This window comes from Nycticebus coucang, chromosome 6 (genome assembly GCF_027406575.1).
Source record: "Nycticebus coucang isolate mNycCou1 chromosome 6, mNycCou1.pri, whole genome shotgun sequence".
NCBI classification, from domain to species: domain Eukaryota; kingdom Metazoa; phylum Chordata; class Mammalia; order Primates; family Lorisidae; genus Nycticebus; species Nycticebus coucang.
This window is the reverse complement of record NC_069785.1, coordinates 138,130,358-138,147,089: the sequence shown is the minus strand read 5'-3', so window position 1 is coordinate 138,147,089 and position 16,732 is coordinate 138,130,358. Positions and strand designations below refer to the sequence as shown.

The window sequence follows — 16,732 nt, the reverse complement described above, 5'->3', positions numbered from 1 at the left end:
TCCCAAACAAACAGGGAGTATCCCCATGTTCAAAGGCCTGTCTACTGGGAAGCGGCATTCTTTTAATATAAAATCGTATCAACCAAATAAAACTTGTCAAAGCTACAAGACTTAAAATATGTACAATTTTAAACATAACATTCCAACTTCAAGGAAAATAAAATATACTTTTCAATATGATACAAAGCATGCATCTCAAAGTAATTGTTTTAAAAGAGCAACACAGGTGAAATTCAACTACAAACTTCACTTCTTGGCAGTACCATAGCTGGAATGAGATCTGCAGCTTGAGGAGCCCAGTATGGATGCAATTGTTCTCATCCAACAAAAACAAAATCCAGAAAGTAATGCATTTGTAAAAGGTTTACAACAATGTGATTTACTGCCCACCCTGGACAGCACCTACCATCCCCAGACTTCATTGGGTAAGCAAAAGGAGACAGCTAAATGACACAACAGAAGAGGGGACTTTAACACGAAAACAAAGACTCACATATAATTCCAGGATAAGAAGAGCATGAAGAGGCCTAATTTCATGACTGCTGAGCTGAGTGAAGATCAAATTCCTAGGCTGGCAGGGGAGCACCAAGGGGGGAGACTCCTAGGAGTCAATCTGCCCATACATGGCAGGGCAGATGGCACATGGAACAAGACTGGTCCCATCAGCTGAGTGACCACAGTGCTTTTGGAAAGCAGTGTGGAAAAGTGGGAGGAGCACAGACCGCAGCCCCGGATGGACTGTGATCCGGAGGCAGACCCTGGGGCTCAGTGGTGCCGTGGGGATCGTAACGACTGCTATGGGGGTTGAATGAGAGGACAGTTAATAAGCACTGCACACAAAGCCTGGGACACAGTAGTCACTCAGCACATAACCGTGCTCTCTCCAACACTGTGTCCTCTTACTTTCTGGTAGAGTGACATTACATAGGACCGATTTGGTGACTATGCAAGGCATAACAGTTCAGAGCAATTCATGCTTAGGGAGAACTCATAACTCCTAAACAGAAAGGCAACTGTGTATATATAATATTTATATTTATATATCTCAATATATAAAGGCATTTGTATAAATAAAATACAATAAGAAGGATAACACTTAAAACAGCGTTACTAGTAATATAAATAAAGCAGTTCCACAATGAGATTGTCCTGAAGGTAAAGCCATTTCCTCTTCCTCATGGACAAACGCCGTATTCAAACTCAATCTTTAAAAGCAGTTTATGACCTAAGGCTCATGCTAATACACCTGTTTCCTGAAGGAAAATGACTGTCTATAGACATTAATGCTTCAGTTTTCAAAAACTCCCTTTGTGACAGTATTGCTGTAAGATGACTGGCGAACACAGAGTATGTTTTCATATTCTGTATGCAGGACTTTGTCCTTTGCTAGCTCGGAAAGAAGGAATGCAGTTATCCTGCTCCAAAGCAAACTGCATCTAAGCAACACGATCCAGGACACCACAAGCACGGACATCTGGGATGCAGAAGCTGCTTCCATAGCATCTCTAATGTCCAGCTATGGAGTTGTGTCCGCTGCACTCTACTGGAAGTGGCTCCTGCACAGTGAGTAGCATAAACAAGCACATTCTCGCTGGCAGTTCTATTATAAAATATATGGACACAGGGAAGAGAATCCTGATGCACTTATATAGGAAGGTGATTAACACAGCATGCTATTCTATGCCACTGCAGTTTCTGAGAAACTGTGAAATGTCTTATGCTGGAACTGCCCGAGAATAATTTTCTATTTCTGTCCTCAAGGGCTATACAACCCCAAAGGAGGCAGGTATGCATTAAAGCTTGACTCAGGCCATGAAACTCATTTAGTGTGTGTGTATGTGTTTAAGTGAAGAAAAGCCTTCCAAAGACAGCTGCAAATGACCCTGCCACATAGAGGGACAGTGACCATGATGTATGAGCCCTGACGATCCAAGTTTTAGGTGCTTGTTTATATCAATAACATTCTTGTGGAAAAAAAGGTCAAGAAATTAAAATTCTTCCCAATTTAGTCTCTTCTGACACTCACATCTTTTTGTTGTTGCCCACATTGGAAGTTATAAAATGGCTATTTCTAGGTAGTGTGGTGCCAGGAGCATGCCCTATACTCATGTAACAGACTGAAGGTCTTCCGGCAAGACAGGCTCCTCAGAGCCCTTCCCTTTCTTCCAAAAATGTGTATCTTTCTCTTCAAGCCACCACTTAAAGTCTTGATTTGTTCTTACTCATAGAAATAGTCAAAAGGGGCCCAATGGTACCTATTTTATTAATTAATGTCATTTTAAAGTGGTGGGACATTGAGGCGTTATATGTCTCTTTGGCCTTGGTTCTCTTTCTGCAGGTTGCAATAATTCAGCTAGATTGCAATAATTCTACTGAAAGTGGCTCCTGCATAGTGACCAGCATAAACAAGCACATTCTTGCCGGCAGTTCTATTATAAAATACATAGGTACAGGGAAAAGAATCCTGATGCACTTATATAGGATCTTTCACTCAGCCACGTCCACAACGCTGCTTGTAACTAGTGCCGAGACGTTTGGACCTGACTCGTGCCCATGCACAGAAAGGTAACAGGTCCCACTGTCACTTTTGTGAAAGGCACAAATTCATCAGCCAGATCTGCTACTATAAACATTAGGTCACAACTGTGGTGGATTTCAAAATGTCCTGATAACGCAGTATTGACAGACAGTTTTTCATCAGAAAATCTGCCTGGTGGCAAACTTCAAACAGCCCTGTAACTCCCTCCTGGTGAAATCAGCCAACGAATGAGACCCTTTGTGTGAGGAGTGCTTGGTGTCACCAAGGCTCCTAGAAAGCACAGATGATCTCTCTGTTCTCCAGATGACTAAAAACTATGTAAAACAAGGTCATTTCTTACTGAGGGGGAAGAAGGAATAGGGAAGAAAAATTTTAAGGCATAAATAAGAGGGACACACATTTGAAGAAACATTCAGATGACATCACTACTACAAAAAAATAAATAATGTTATTCTCTGATTTGGATTAAGGTCCTTCATACAGTTCATCTTGGGCCTGTTTTGTGCAGGTGCTGGCTTGAAGGAGAAAGGAGCTGAGCTGAGTCATGTGCATGTGCTCAGGTCTCCTGGGGCTACTAAAGGGCCCCTGCTGAGCTGTCTGAAAGAGCACCAGGAGGACACACCATCTTTTCAGCACAGTCCTCGGAGACAGGTGGCAAAACGAGAGGGTTCCAACATAAAGTTTTGTCTTCTGTCTCTAAAGCGACATAGCTATCTCCTGAAAAATAGAAAGGTTTGGAAACATCATAAAGTGATAAAGGCTCTTCTTTACAAATCAGTAAATAACATTACTTGGAGCAATAAAGAAAGAATAATTAGCGAAAGTAGAGTTACGTTTAGTTCAAGTTTGAGGGAGACAGTGTTTAAAATGTTTGAAAATAAAGAATAAAGGTGAGCTCTCATGAGGATTTAAACAAACCCCTTAAAAGTCTCAAAATAACCACCTATAACAGAGGCTACAGCTCTTAGAATCAACTTAAAAAAGGGCAGGGGGCTCATGTTCACAAAATGTATTCTGTATTCTGTTCAGGTACAAACTGAATCAAAGCCTATTTGGATATATTTTCCATAATGTAATGGGAGTAACAACTGGAGGATTGTGAGTAATAACAGAAGTTCAAGGAATCCTCTGTCTTGTCCTATCTTTTCTTGGAGTAGCCAACATTGGCCCACCCCTGCTCCAGTCTATTAAAAAATATGTAAACTCTTCAGAGGGAAAACTCTGAAAGCTTCACCTTGCCGTGTACATTTTGTAGCTAACTGAAGATGCTCTAGAAACCTGAGGCTTGCTGTGCCTCCCCTGTACCTCTGCTGAGCTCTGCTGTGTCTTCTGTGCAGCTGGAGTTGACGTCAGTTACACTGTCCTGACAGCAAGTGTGCTGAGCAGTTGCTAGAGCCACACTGCCCTCGATGCCCTCCTCAGGCGGACAGCCACAGTCAGTGACTGTGGATGCCAGGCACACAGACATTGTCACGTGGCTGAGGGGCTTCATTTCCAAACCATCCTGAGGATAAGATGCTGCCACAGGGGCTGCAGGAAGAGGGCTGCTGCTGACAGTGCCATTGGTTTTGGTGAAACACCTATAGAATTTAAAGCAAAAATCCCAGAATTAGATCTAGAAAAGTCAAAAATTATTATTATTATTTTCTTTTTTTTTAGAGACAGAGTCTCACATTATCGCCCTCGGTAGAGTGCCGTGGCATCACAGCCCACAGCAACCTCCAACTCCTGGGCTTAAGTGATTCTCTTGCCTCAGCCTCCTGAGTAGCTGGGACTACAGGCGCCTGACACAACGCCCAACTATTTTTTTGTTGCAGTTTGGCTGGGGCCGGGTTCAAACCCACCACCCTCGGTATATGGGGCCGGCCCCCTACCCACTGAGCTACAGGGGCCACCCGGAATCAAAAATTAAAATAGGCTTTTATTTTGAAATAGCATTTGGTCTTTTATATTCATAGATTCCTAAGAAAGAATTGAGTTATTCTTAAAAATAATTAGATGACTCATTAAGATTTGAAAAATATCAAGAACCTGAAAATTACAGTAAAAGTGGCAGACAACAGGAGAGTGCATTCAAAGGCAGTCCGCTGTGAAATGGGCCTTGCAGGGTGACGTGCCTGGCCTCCTGGGTCTGGGTCTCCTGTCAGAAGTCACCTCCCATTTCATCAGTCACTGGCTCCCAAATACTCCTCATGGGAAGAAAAGCTGTCAGTCACTCCTTCAAAGGAAGGAGAGGACAGATGAGGAGGAGGACAGGAAGCTGAGAAAACCAGCCATATGAGAGAATGAGCTTATGAAAGTTAACAAAAACATACTGGTTTGAAATAAGACAATGCGTTCCCTCTCACTTTTGGAGGAAACACAAGATCCATGGGGGTGTCCAGCATCTTCTCCTTTCTGCCCCACATTGGAAGAACAACACACACACACAAGCACCGATGAAAGGTGACGAGCAAAAGGAAAGGCCACGCCCACTCGTCACAAACATGATAGTACAAAGAAGCGGAACAGGCCTCAAACAGTTTGCATGGGGCCTGCTGGCCATAGGCTGGACATCCCGACATGCAAAACCCAAAAGAATTTTACTTTTCAATTTTTTTTCAGTTCCATAATTGCCAGAATTTGCTAGAATTTTTCACTTTGATTCTGCCTACTTCAAAAAAGATTTTTAATTGCTTTGGGTATATAATACACCAGTTGTGTGTCTTTAAAGGGTACATGGGATGTTTTGATACAGGCAAGCAATGTGTAGTGAATGAATCAGAGTGACTGGGGTACCCAGAACCTTAAGCATTTATCATTTTGTGTTAGAAACACTCCAATTCCACTCTTTTAGCTATCGTGGCATAGACCTCACTGTTGGGTAAAATATAGGTAAGTAAATCATCCTACATGTAAGTCTAACTTTGATTTCAGACCCTGACTATACAATTAAGGGAATGCAGTGAGCGCCCCTGCTGACAGTCACTCACTGTGCTGCCAGACACTGGTCAGCCCACCTCATTGTCCAACCATAACTCTGCACCCAGCAACCAACCCACTTACCTCTCCCCTCTGCTCTCCCTTTCTCAGCCTCTGGTGACCATCATTCTACTGTCTCTACAGAATCAATTGTTTTAATATTTAGCTCTCAAACTTGAGTGAGAATATGTGAGATTGCTCTTTCTGTGCTTGGTTCATTTCACTTAACACGATGTTCTCCAGTTCCATCTGTGTCTCTGCCAATGGCAGGATTCTGCTCTACTTTTATTTCCTGTCTTTACCTAAGTTGTATTTTCTTTCATTTTTGCTTTCTGTTCTTCAGACCGGTCAATTTCTACTGATCTCTCTTGGAGTTCACTGACTCTTCTGTTGTCTCCAATATGCCACTAAACCCATCCAGTAAATTTTTCATTCCAGTTGTTGTGTTTCTCAGCTCTGGAATTTCCATTGGGCCTTTTTGTACAGTCTTTTTGTTTCTCAGCTGGGATTCCCCATGTGTTCATTATTATGGGGATAGCTTCCTTTTAAAATCCTTGAACATAGGGCGGCGCCTGTGGCTCAGTCGGTGGGGCGCCGGCCCCATATACCGAGGGTGGCGGGTTCAAACCCGGCCCCGGCTGAACTGCAACCAAAAAAAAAAATAGCCGGGCGTTGTGGCGGGCGCCTGTGGTCCCAGCTACTCGGGAGGCTGAGGCAAGAGAATCGCTTAAGCCTGGGAGTTGGAGGTTGCTGTGAGCTGTGTGATGCCACGGCACTCTACCGAGGGCCATAAAGTGAGACTCTGTCTCTACAAAAAATAAAAAATAAAAAAAATAAAAAAATCCTTGAACATAGTTAGCTACTTTTAAACTCATTACCTACTAATTGTGACAACTACACCATCTCAGGGTCTGTTTTTTTCTCTTAAGTATTGCATTTTCCTGTTTCTTCACATATTTAGTGATTTTTTTTTTTTTTACTTGATTTTCCCTATTATTTTCTGGTTGTTCTGTTGACACTGAACTCAGTCCTCTGACACCTTATGCTTGAGTTCTTGCCCCAAGACTGGAGAATGCTTTTAGATAAAATCCCATAAACTCATAAATCTCACACATTGCCTTTCAAGGAAAGACTCCTATTCCGTTTCTGCCTGCTTGTAGTTACTCGCCAAAACTTTCAAATTGTCTGGATTTTGTGACTATTATCTATTGATGATCAAGTGATTTCACCATTACTAGAAGTCAGGACCTCAGAAATACATTTTTTATTTGTAAAATTGAGTGTAAGCAAAGTTTGGAGATGATACTGCCTTGGGCTGTGATCTGGGCATGTTAGGCAGGAAACACTGGTGGCATTGACCAACAGTGCACTGGAGCTAGATAATGTTAGGGAATAAAGGTAAGAATTATTTGGATCTCCATCCTTTAAGTAGACGATAATGTGTTTCTGGGGCATAGAAATATCAGCAAAAGGAAGTCCATACAACTGTTACTAGCACCTCTGTTGATTCAAGTTATTGGAAATATGAAGTACTAACCATGAAGACAAAAACAATTCCGAGAGAGGATACGATGTTGGTCAGTAAACCAGATCCTTAATATATATAAGCCCACTGTAATCCCAAACACAGATAATATACTGACTGTACTGTTAATAGAATTCAGAGACCAGACATCTGGAATGAAAGCGAAGTTTGCCAGGTGTTCCTTTGTACGGAACGTCTAATATGACTCTAATTGTAATAATGTAGTGAAGAAAACAAGCCTGATTAGGGTCCGACCTAAGCATCCCCACGCATGTCTTAAGCCAACAAACAGTGAAGGAAGCACTGACACAGAAGGAGCTTTCCCAGACCCACAACGGGAGCCATACTCATGACTCCCAAAGAATATGGAGTTCTGTATTTGTTCTCATGTATATTTTATTCAACCCTGAACTTCAAAAATTTTTCTGGGATGCTGGCAAGGGTGAGCACTAATCTCCTGAAAGCCATTTAAAAATGTCCACATCACCAACGTCTTTCTTCCCTGTCTTTTGTTGTTAGTCTCTTCCACTTTCTCAGTACTTGGGGAACACAAAAATTCCCCCAAATATATCCAGTACATGGAATCCAGACTGTGACTAGGGTATCATGTGGAGAAAGGTCAGGAATTCAAATACCACTAATGAGAATTTAATGTGCATTATTCATCTACATAAATAACCTTATTTAGGAGAACCCTACACTGAAAAAGCATATGCTTAATAACTTACAAATGTCGGACACTATGGAAGGTACTTTACAGCCCAGTAAACAAACGGTCACAAAACATCGCAGCATCATAAGAACATATGAAAGACACTGGGGGCACTTAGCTCTGAGATGAGAGGGTGTGCAGAGAGGAGGGCAGGGCACCTCCCATGTTTCTAGCTAGAGACCACTGTATATTCTTTCACACTGTCAAACACAATTGTCTCATAATCATGGAAATGACATGACATAGTAATTATGAAATTAGAGAGTATGAAGGATTCTGAAAAGTCAGAAATATCTCTGGTTAGGGCAATCTACATGGCTACTGTGATTTGTTGGAAATAATTCTTAAAAATGAAATTTCTGGCTTCTAGTTCTGACTGATTAGTTTGTATCAGAACAAATCTGCTAACAACCAAATAAGAGGAGAATTTTTTTTTTTTTGAGACAAGAATCTCACTATGTCACCCTGGGTAGAGTGCCGTGGTGTCACAGCTCACAGCAACCACAAGCTCTTGGGCTTAAACGATTCTCTTGCCTCAGCCTCCTAAGTAGCTGGGACTACAGGCACCCACCACAATGCTTGGCTATTTTTTGTGGAGTTGTCATTGTTGTTTGGCAGGCCTGGGCTGGATTCAAACACGCCAGCTCCAGTGTATGTGGCTGGCGCCCTCACCACTGAGCTACAGGTGCCGAGCCAAGAAGAGAAATTTTATGTTAAATCTGTTGAAGGCAATGGAGAGCTATGAAAGCGCATAAGTGGCTGAGATTCTAGAGAGAAGGCAGAGTGAGCCTGAGTTTCACCACTGTGTTTCTTCAGGGGGGCACCTGACCAGCCAAAATGCAGAGTAAAACACAAGACATCTAGCATCCATCCAAAAAGCTAAGAGAGCTGCTGGCTAGGAAGCAAATATCTCTGGCTAGGAAGAGAAAAATTGGAGTTCAAGGGGCTAGGAAGACAAAAATTGGAGTTCAAAGACTGCCATAGAGAAAAGACCCAGTGAACACCCCAGAGTTTAAATTGGGACCCTTGAAGAGCGACACCCTAAAAACAAGAGTGAAGCAGGAACAGGCGGGGCTTTTACAAAGACTGAAATTCAGCAACAAATTAGCTCATTCCCAGATTGGTTTAAAGTGATCTGCACCTTGCCGAATTGTTTGGCAAAGGTAAATCCTCTCTGGAAGAAAATACCTTCCAGAGCCTCTACAAGTTTTTATGTATAATGTCCAGAATTCAACAAGGAAGTATTGTACATACTGGAGCACAGGAACAGAGCAGAAATAAGTGATGCAGGGCGGTGCCTGTGGCTAGAGGAGTAGGGCGCCAGCCCCATATGCCGGAGGTGGCAGGTTCACATGCAGCCCCAGCCAAAAACTACAAAAAAGCAAAAAAACAAACAAACAAAAAAAGGAAATAAGTGATGCAAGTACTGGGTTAGCAAAGACTTTGGACTTTGTAAAAACTGGGTAAATATGTTTAATAAAATAGAAGAATTTTGATGAAGAATTAGAATCTAACAATAGTAATCATTTGGAAATTCTGAAAGCAGAAGTAGAATAACCAAAATTAATAATTCCATACATGGGGGGCGAAAGCAAGCAGGGCACGGACAAGAGAGGACTGTGGAGTGGGAAGCCGGTCACCGCCAGGGTTCAGACAGAAGCACAGAGACACAGGGACGGAAACACAGATACGTGTATAACTGAGTCTCTCTGAAAAAGAAAAAAGACAGAAGGACACAGAAACCACATCTGAAGAGACAAACACTAAGAGTTTTCTAAAACTGACAGAAGCTGGAGCAACAGATCCAAGAAGCTCTACAAACCCTAAGCAGAATAAACACAAAGAAGATACCTGCCCACTAATGGCTAGGAGCAAAATTCAGAGAGAAATCATAAAAGCAGCCAGAAGAAAAAGATACAGCATCTTAAAAGGGAGCAACGACATTTATACAGCTGATTTTTCCACGTGATGGACACAATAACAGAATGACATCTTTGAAGTGCCAAGCGAAAATGACTGCCAATCTAGAATCCAACAAACGGTAAGAATTATCCTTTAAAAAGGACAAGTTGAAGATACTTTTAGACTAACAAGCTGGGAAATGTGTTATAAGAAACAGAACTGTGCTATAAGAAACATTAAAGGAAGTTCTTCAAGTTGAAATAAAATGAATAGCAACAGAGAGGAAAAAAGTAGAAAAGGAGTAAATACCAACAAGAAAAGGCAAGGGAGGAAATTCTGAATAAAAATGTACTGCAAAAACAATTACTACAATGACTTAGAATATTTTAAATAATTTTAGAATAAAAACATATGACAAAAATAATACAAAAGGTTAGAGGGCCAAGTATTTGTATGGTCTGGGAAGTGGTGGACGTGCTCATCTACATTAAACTCTAACTCAAGTCAGGCTTCCAGCACCCACTCCACAGAAAATGATACAAGCAGGATCTTGGAAATGGTGTTTAAAAAATTAGAAAATCAGAATTTTTACCTTTTACTTTTCTATTTTTTTCTTAGTTCTCTTTAGTTTTTCTTTGTATATAGCTTTTTACTTTTTTTTGCTTTTTCCTTTAAAAAAATTTTGGTATCCTTTTTCTCACACAAGTAAATTAATTATCAGGGAGCACCTATTAAACTAATTTGTCAAATTACCTTATACTAGTCCACACCCAATAGTAAGATGAGGCACATGTACTAAAGTGGGAATGAACTGACACACTTCGTTTAACTTCAGCATCACAATATTAGTTATCTTTGTCCTAGTTCAGTACTGATTCTATTGTCTTTATGGTTTTTCTCTTGGCTGCAAAGCTGTCTGACTCAAACTTCAACTTTGGGAACACAGGCAACAACTGTTCTCAGTGTCAGGAAAACCTCTCAGGACTGTGAGACAAACAGTACAATTGGGTGCTTAATGAAATCCCCCAACAGTGACGGTGTGATGCAAAGTAAGAAAGCTTCCGGCTTGATGTTCACTTCTCTCAAGAAGCCAGAGCTGATAGGAAAGTCCTAGAAACCTATATTTAAAAGACAAAGAAGTGTCAGATCTGAAAAAACAATTTCATTTAGAAGATGTAAAATTAAGCTATAGGGGGAAAAGAAAAACAGAATTTGGGAAACCAGCCCAGTTCCTGACAAACAAAATATTATAAATTTAATAATTTGTTTACATAAATCTAAAATGAACAAATTTCATGAGTGACTGTAACAGAGTAAAGACCCACCAGACAAAATACCTTAAATCCTTCTCTCCTTTCCTTCTAATTCCTTTTTTTCTACTCTTTGCTTTAACTTAAATTGCAGGCTGAGATTTTTTTAATGAAGTCTAAGGGCAGCCTAAGACTGTGACTGTAAAGTACTTTTGTCAGAATGACAGTAAAGTTATGTCACAGAGGCAGGGCTAGAGGAGTGGGGAGGTCAGGATGCAATGGCACACTAAGGCAGACGGCCAGCACACTGGCACACATTTTCTGTGCCAGGAGTAAGCAAGCATATGAAACATGCATATATTTTTAAAGAAAGGACAGATATTTAGTAAAGGTATAATTTCCTATCACCTTTATTTTTTTTTTTTTTTGAGACAGAGTCTCAGTCACCCTGGGTAGATTGCAGTGGGATCACAGCTCACAGAAACCTCAAACTCTTTGGCTTAAGCGATCCTCTTGCCTTAGCTTCACGGTTCAGGTGTCCTAGACAAGAGGTTTTCATACTTGACAAAGCGACTGGGCAGATCACATCTTCAGCCTGAAAGAGCACCTACCATAATTAAATGTTCTGTCCATCTTCACACACTATTTTCATCTGAATATATCTAACATCAGTAGAGGGTTTCGAGTTGGGGAAGCAACACTCTCAAATCCATCAGCATACATACTTTTAAGGTTACTATCATAGAAAAACTGGGAGGTCATCTGTAACAGCTGTGTTCTCTAAAGCCTATCCCGAATCATTTTATTTATCCTCCTGACTATCAGCTATGTAACTTGCACTTTTCCCCCATATGAATTATGGGCATTTCCCCAGGCTGATTTTTGCAGGGCTCTCCTTATCCATTTCTAGTCTCTCTAGGACCCTAAAATTAGTATCTTATTCCTTCCTGATGGGGCCTCTCAGTTCGTCCATCTGTTATTGTCATCAGGTCCCCCCTACTCTCTCACAAATTATTAAGACTGAGGGTTAATCGACCAGATTTAATGTCAATTGTCAATCCCTTCCCATTAAATTAGACAAGCAACAGACAACTAGCATCTGATCCCCTATCCAGAAGCGCATCACTGTCTTCTGAACTGAAAAAAGGACACAAAGTTTTTTATTCATTTTATTAAAATCTGTTTATTGAGATGCTTAAATTGCAAAGGATTTCTCAGTTAAGTCTTCAGTGTGGGAGACTGGCTCCCTGCAAAGCTGCAGGGAATATTCTTCTTTCTAGCTGTTCACAGTGAGCTTTACATAGTCCTCTAAAATGTCAGGAATTCTGAAAAGGATTCAAGTTACTGGGCCACAGTGAGGCAGGCAGGCATTATAACATGCCCCAAAGCCCCATAAACAAAGCCCTCTACAGATCACTATAGCACACATTCCCCTCTCACCTGGTCTCAATTTTTCACATCACTAATCCTGTTTAGATAATAAAGGCAAAATTTCCTCTTCAGATAGTTATTACTAAAGTAGAGGGATGATAAAAGGGGTTCAGGGTTAGCAATGACTTGTTTCTTAAAAGCTCACTCCAGGAAACATGCCTAAGTTTAAGCCTAAGAAGGCTGCGAGCAAAGTGACCTGCAGAGCAGGACAGTGCAGGAGCCGAGGCCTGGAAAAGGGCCTGTGTTATCAGGACACAGCTGAGAAGCAGCCAACTGAGGCATCCCTGGATCTCAGAAGATGCCCCCCAAAACACACCATGGGCTCAACAGCTCCTCTTCCACTCAGCGCTCCCTCACTCTGTGTGGGCACCCAGTTACCCAGACGCCACCCTCGACTCCTTCCCTGCACAGGCCTCCTCAGCCTATTGCTAGTGTCTTTTTTTTTTTTTTCAGTCTCTCAAAGTCACCTATTTCTCTCTCCACAACCAACCCAGTCCACTATTTCTCACCTGAAAAACTGACTGCACTGCCATCTGACTGGCACCATGGTGTCCTTCAGTACCCCATCTGATTTGTTCTCCAAACTGCATCCAGAGTGTCCCTAAAAGCCTGAATTCTATCACAAGGTTGACCTGCTTAAAACAGTCCCTGAACTCACCATGGCTCTGTCTGATCTGACTTTACTCACCTTTCAACTCTGACACGTTCACTCCCCAGATTCCAGCTATAATAGCCTTCATTAAGTCCTTTGAGGATTCCAGCATTCTGCTTTGGAGATTTTGAATAAACCTGGAAAGCTTTAAACCTATCCCCTTCCCTTTTACTTAATTTTATAAATTCTTCAGAACTCAGCAAGATGTCACTTCCTTAGGGAGGTTTTCTTCACATCCTTTACTTTTCCTTTAAAACAAATAGTTTTAACTCCATACTCATTTTTATGATTTATGTCATTTTTAATAATATTATGTCTTGCCTGTCAGACCTTAAGCCCCACAAAAACGGGGCTGGGAGGTGGGGGGGGGGAGGAGGTGTCTCACTCACAGCTACACCCTCAGCAACTGCTCTGTGCTCGGCCACTCTGGATCTGCCAGTGCCTACTGAAGGACAGAATGAATGAACCCTTGTTTTCTTTTTTACTCTCCTTATTTTACCATTCTCCTTTCTCCATCTGTATGATTCTTCAAAGATACATCAAGGCAGGAAGCAAAAAATGACATCTTATAAAAGAAAGACTAATTGCTTTAAATATATAAGAAATAAAAGCAAACAAATATCATGAATAATTAAACACTTAAAAATAATCAGCCATTTATCTCCTTTGGTGACTGCGTCTATTATTAACTGCTATTGCTTAGATACAAATGTATCTGTAACAGTCCCCCAGTCTGCCCCTGAACTCAGGACCAGCATTTTCATCTGTCTCCTTGATTTACACACCAATTGGTACTTGAACTCTAAATGCCCCAAACCAAAGTCATCATCTTTTCCCTATGCATCATCTTCTTAAGTTTCTCATTCCTATGACCACCACCCTGCTCACCCATCTTTAAACTTTCTATGCATTTGGAGTCTTGCTTTTGTAGATCCCTACCAGTCAGTGGCCAAGCACCTCCTCTTCTACACCCCCATTTCCTGCGGGAAGCCTGAGGTCATCGTCCCAGCAATGTCAGTCTTCTCACTTCCTTCCCACTTGTGCACCATAACCATTCACCTCATCAAAACACATTTCTGAACAGATCACTCCCCTTCTCAGAAAGTTTCACAAGGATTAGGATGGTAGATGCTCAATAATAAATGCTTATTAAATAAACTACTAAGCCCTGACATTCAGGGTTATACACGATATAAACTTGGCCCAGTTTGCAGTTTCATGTCCTACTATTCTCTACCTGCACTTCACCAGCTAGTGAAATTATTTCAGTAGTTCTCAAAGCATGGTCCTAGGATCACTAGCAACAGCAGCATTTGGGACTTACTAGAAATGCAAATTCTTAGGCTCCAACCCAGACCTGCTGAATCAGAAACTCTTGGGAGTGCAGCCTCACAATCTGTTCCTTCAGATATTCCACACAACTCTAATGCATACTAAAGTTGGAGAACCTGGGCGGCGCCTGTGGCTCAAGGAGTAGGGCACCGGTCCCATATGCTGGAGGTGGCGGGTTCAAACCCAGCCCCGGCCAAAAAAAAATAAAATAAAATAAAAAATAATTAAAGTTGGAGAACCACTGAATTCAACTATTTATTCTTAAACATTTCCCTTCCTACTTCTATAACTGTCCCTGTAATTCTTTTTTTTTTTTTTTGTAGAGACAGAGTCTCACTGTACCGCCCTTGGGTAGAGTGCCGTGGCGTCACACAGCTCATAGCAACCTCTAACTCTTGGGCTTACACGATTCTCTTGCCTCAGCCTCCCGAGCAGGTGGGACCACAGGCACCCACCACAACGCCCGGCTATTTTTTGTTGCAGTTTGGCCGGGGCTGGGTTTGAACCTGTCACCCTCGGCATATGGGGCCGGCGCCCTACTCACTGAGCCACAGGCGCCACCCTGTCCCTGTAATTCTTTCTACATGGAAACACCTCAGAACCTATTCCAGCGCCTGGTTAGCGCTCAGTAAATGTTTTTTGACTGAATAGTCAAAAACTCTGCAACTCTGACAGCCTTCCTATATCTTAACTGAAATCATGTCTCTTTCTACGTTCATCCTATTTCAGTTGACCCTGGGAAATTTTCACAGACTTATTCCTACTAATAATGTTGACTTTCTGAAAGTACAAACTGGCTATAATTTTGCATAGTGTTAGAGTAAATCATATATTCTCTAACTCTCAGCATTCCAAGGTTATTACAAATTTAGTCATTTTGTAGGACCTCGAGAGGAGATACCTGCTCTTAGTTTCAAAGTTAAAAGAGTTGAAAGCTTGAAATTAGAGATTCCAATTTTCTGAAGTTGGTATTTATTGCTATTTATCTGTACAATTATTAAGTGCCAAAATCACACAATTGCTCCTGGGTGCCAGGAGAGGGAGAGATATCTGAATAACCTTGGAAGTAATTCAGCCTAAGTAAAGACTTTCCCTAAACAAGCAGATTTGCAGGAAGAAAATTTAAATGAAGGAGAAAAAGCAGCTGATTTTCCCGAGATTAAGAAAATTCACCTAAATTCCCAGATAACAGTAAAACTTGCAAACATAAAATGCAGGAAGCCATGAACTTGAAAATTAACAGAAATACAATTGTCCATTGTCTTAAAAGAAAAAGCTATGTATGGTAAAAACCTTCAAACACCACATACCCCCACACACAAGTTCTCATACATACAAATGGCCAGGAATGAAAAAGGTCAGTTGAATGGCAGAGGTCATTTAAATCTTTTTAAAGAAATGGGATATATTTTTGGTACTCAACATAAAGACATGAATGGCAGAAAATTACCAAAGTCTATACTCAGATTATGTCAGGAGCAATCTTATGTTGCTTAGGACAATCTTCTATTTTTCAATTAAGAAAATAGCTTGAGAGATATTGTGTAACTTTCCCAAGATCACAGGTTTAAGCAGTGGCAAAGCCCAGGTCTGCTCATTCTTAGAGCAAACGTCTTCTTATACCATTCTAGTATTTGGGTGGGGTCGGGGTGTCAAGATCTGCTAATAGCCACAAGGACCATAAAGGAAAACACATTACATATTTAGACAAAACTGCTCATAATTAAACCCGTTTGATTACCAGGAACATAAACCATGTTACCAGCCCATTAGCATGTATCCCAACAAACTGTGGTAATATCTGTGACAACCTCGGAACAAAAATGTGGCTTTAATGTTAGGAAAACTTGCAAAACTAGAGTCATAGAGAATTCAAACATGTAAAAGCAAATATCAGTACAAAAAACAGGCAGATGGGAGGCGCCTGTGGCTCAAAGGAGTAGGGTGCTGGCCCCATATGCTGGAGGTGGCAGGTTCAAGCCCAGCCCCGGCCAAATACTGCAAAAAAATAAAATAATAAAATTCTAAACAAAACAAAACAAAACAAAAAACAGGCTTGCTAATACAGAAGGAAGTCTCAGATGGACTAAGTTAGTGATAACTAAAACTCTCCAAGAAGCTCTCTCCTGTGTTGTGCAACTCTTCAAACACAGGCAGAGAGGTGCATTTTAATTCTATGGCTGACTGGATCTCTCTCCAAGTCCTAGTTTCAGTAACTCCTAGAGCCAACTCATAATCTTTTAAGTCATTTTAGAAATACAGATCAAACCCCATTTCAATGATGAAATAAATATGAACTCCTGAACTCCAATCCATGCTCCAGTTATTTTAAATACTAACTAGGATACGATTATTTTTATATGTAGAGGTTTGGGGGGGGAGTGTTTGTTTGTTTTCGTCACTGTTGTTTTGAGACAAGGCCTCTCTC

General features: G+C 41.2%; 1 protein-coding gene across 7 annotated transcripts in view; it reads right to left on the bottom strand.

The window, feature by feature from the left end:
• Positions 1–1,018: 1,018 nt before the first annotated feature.
• CDON (cell adhesion associated, oncogene regulated) overlaps positions 1,019–16,732 on the bottom strand; it is a 109,706-nt gene continuing 93,992 nt past the window's right edge. For 6 of the 7 annotated variants that reach the window (XM_053595430.1, XM_053595432.1, XM_053595431.1 and 3 more), the window contains 2 exons: positions 3,845–4,119; positions 1,019–3,256 (listed from right to left, as the gene is read on the bottom strand). In XM_053595430.1, coding sequence (XP_053451405.1) covers positions 3,114–3,256; positions 3,845–4,119 — 418 coding nt within the window. In that variant the 3' untranslated portion in view covers positions 1,019–3,113. The remainder of the gene's footprint in view (positions 3,257–3,844; positions 4,120–16,732) is intronic. The other variant, XM_053595433.1, reaches the window with a different exon arrangement.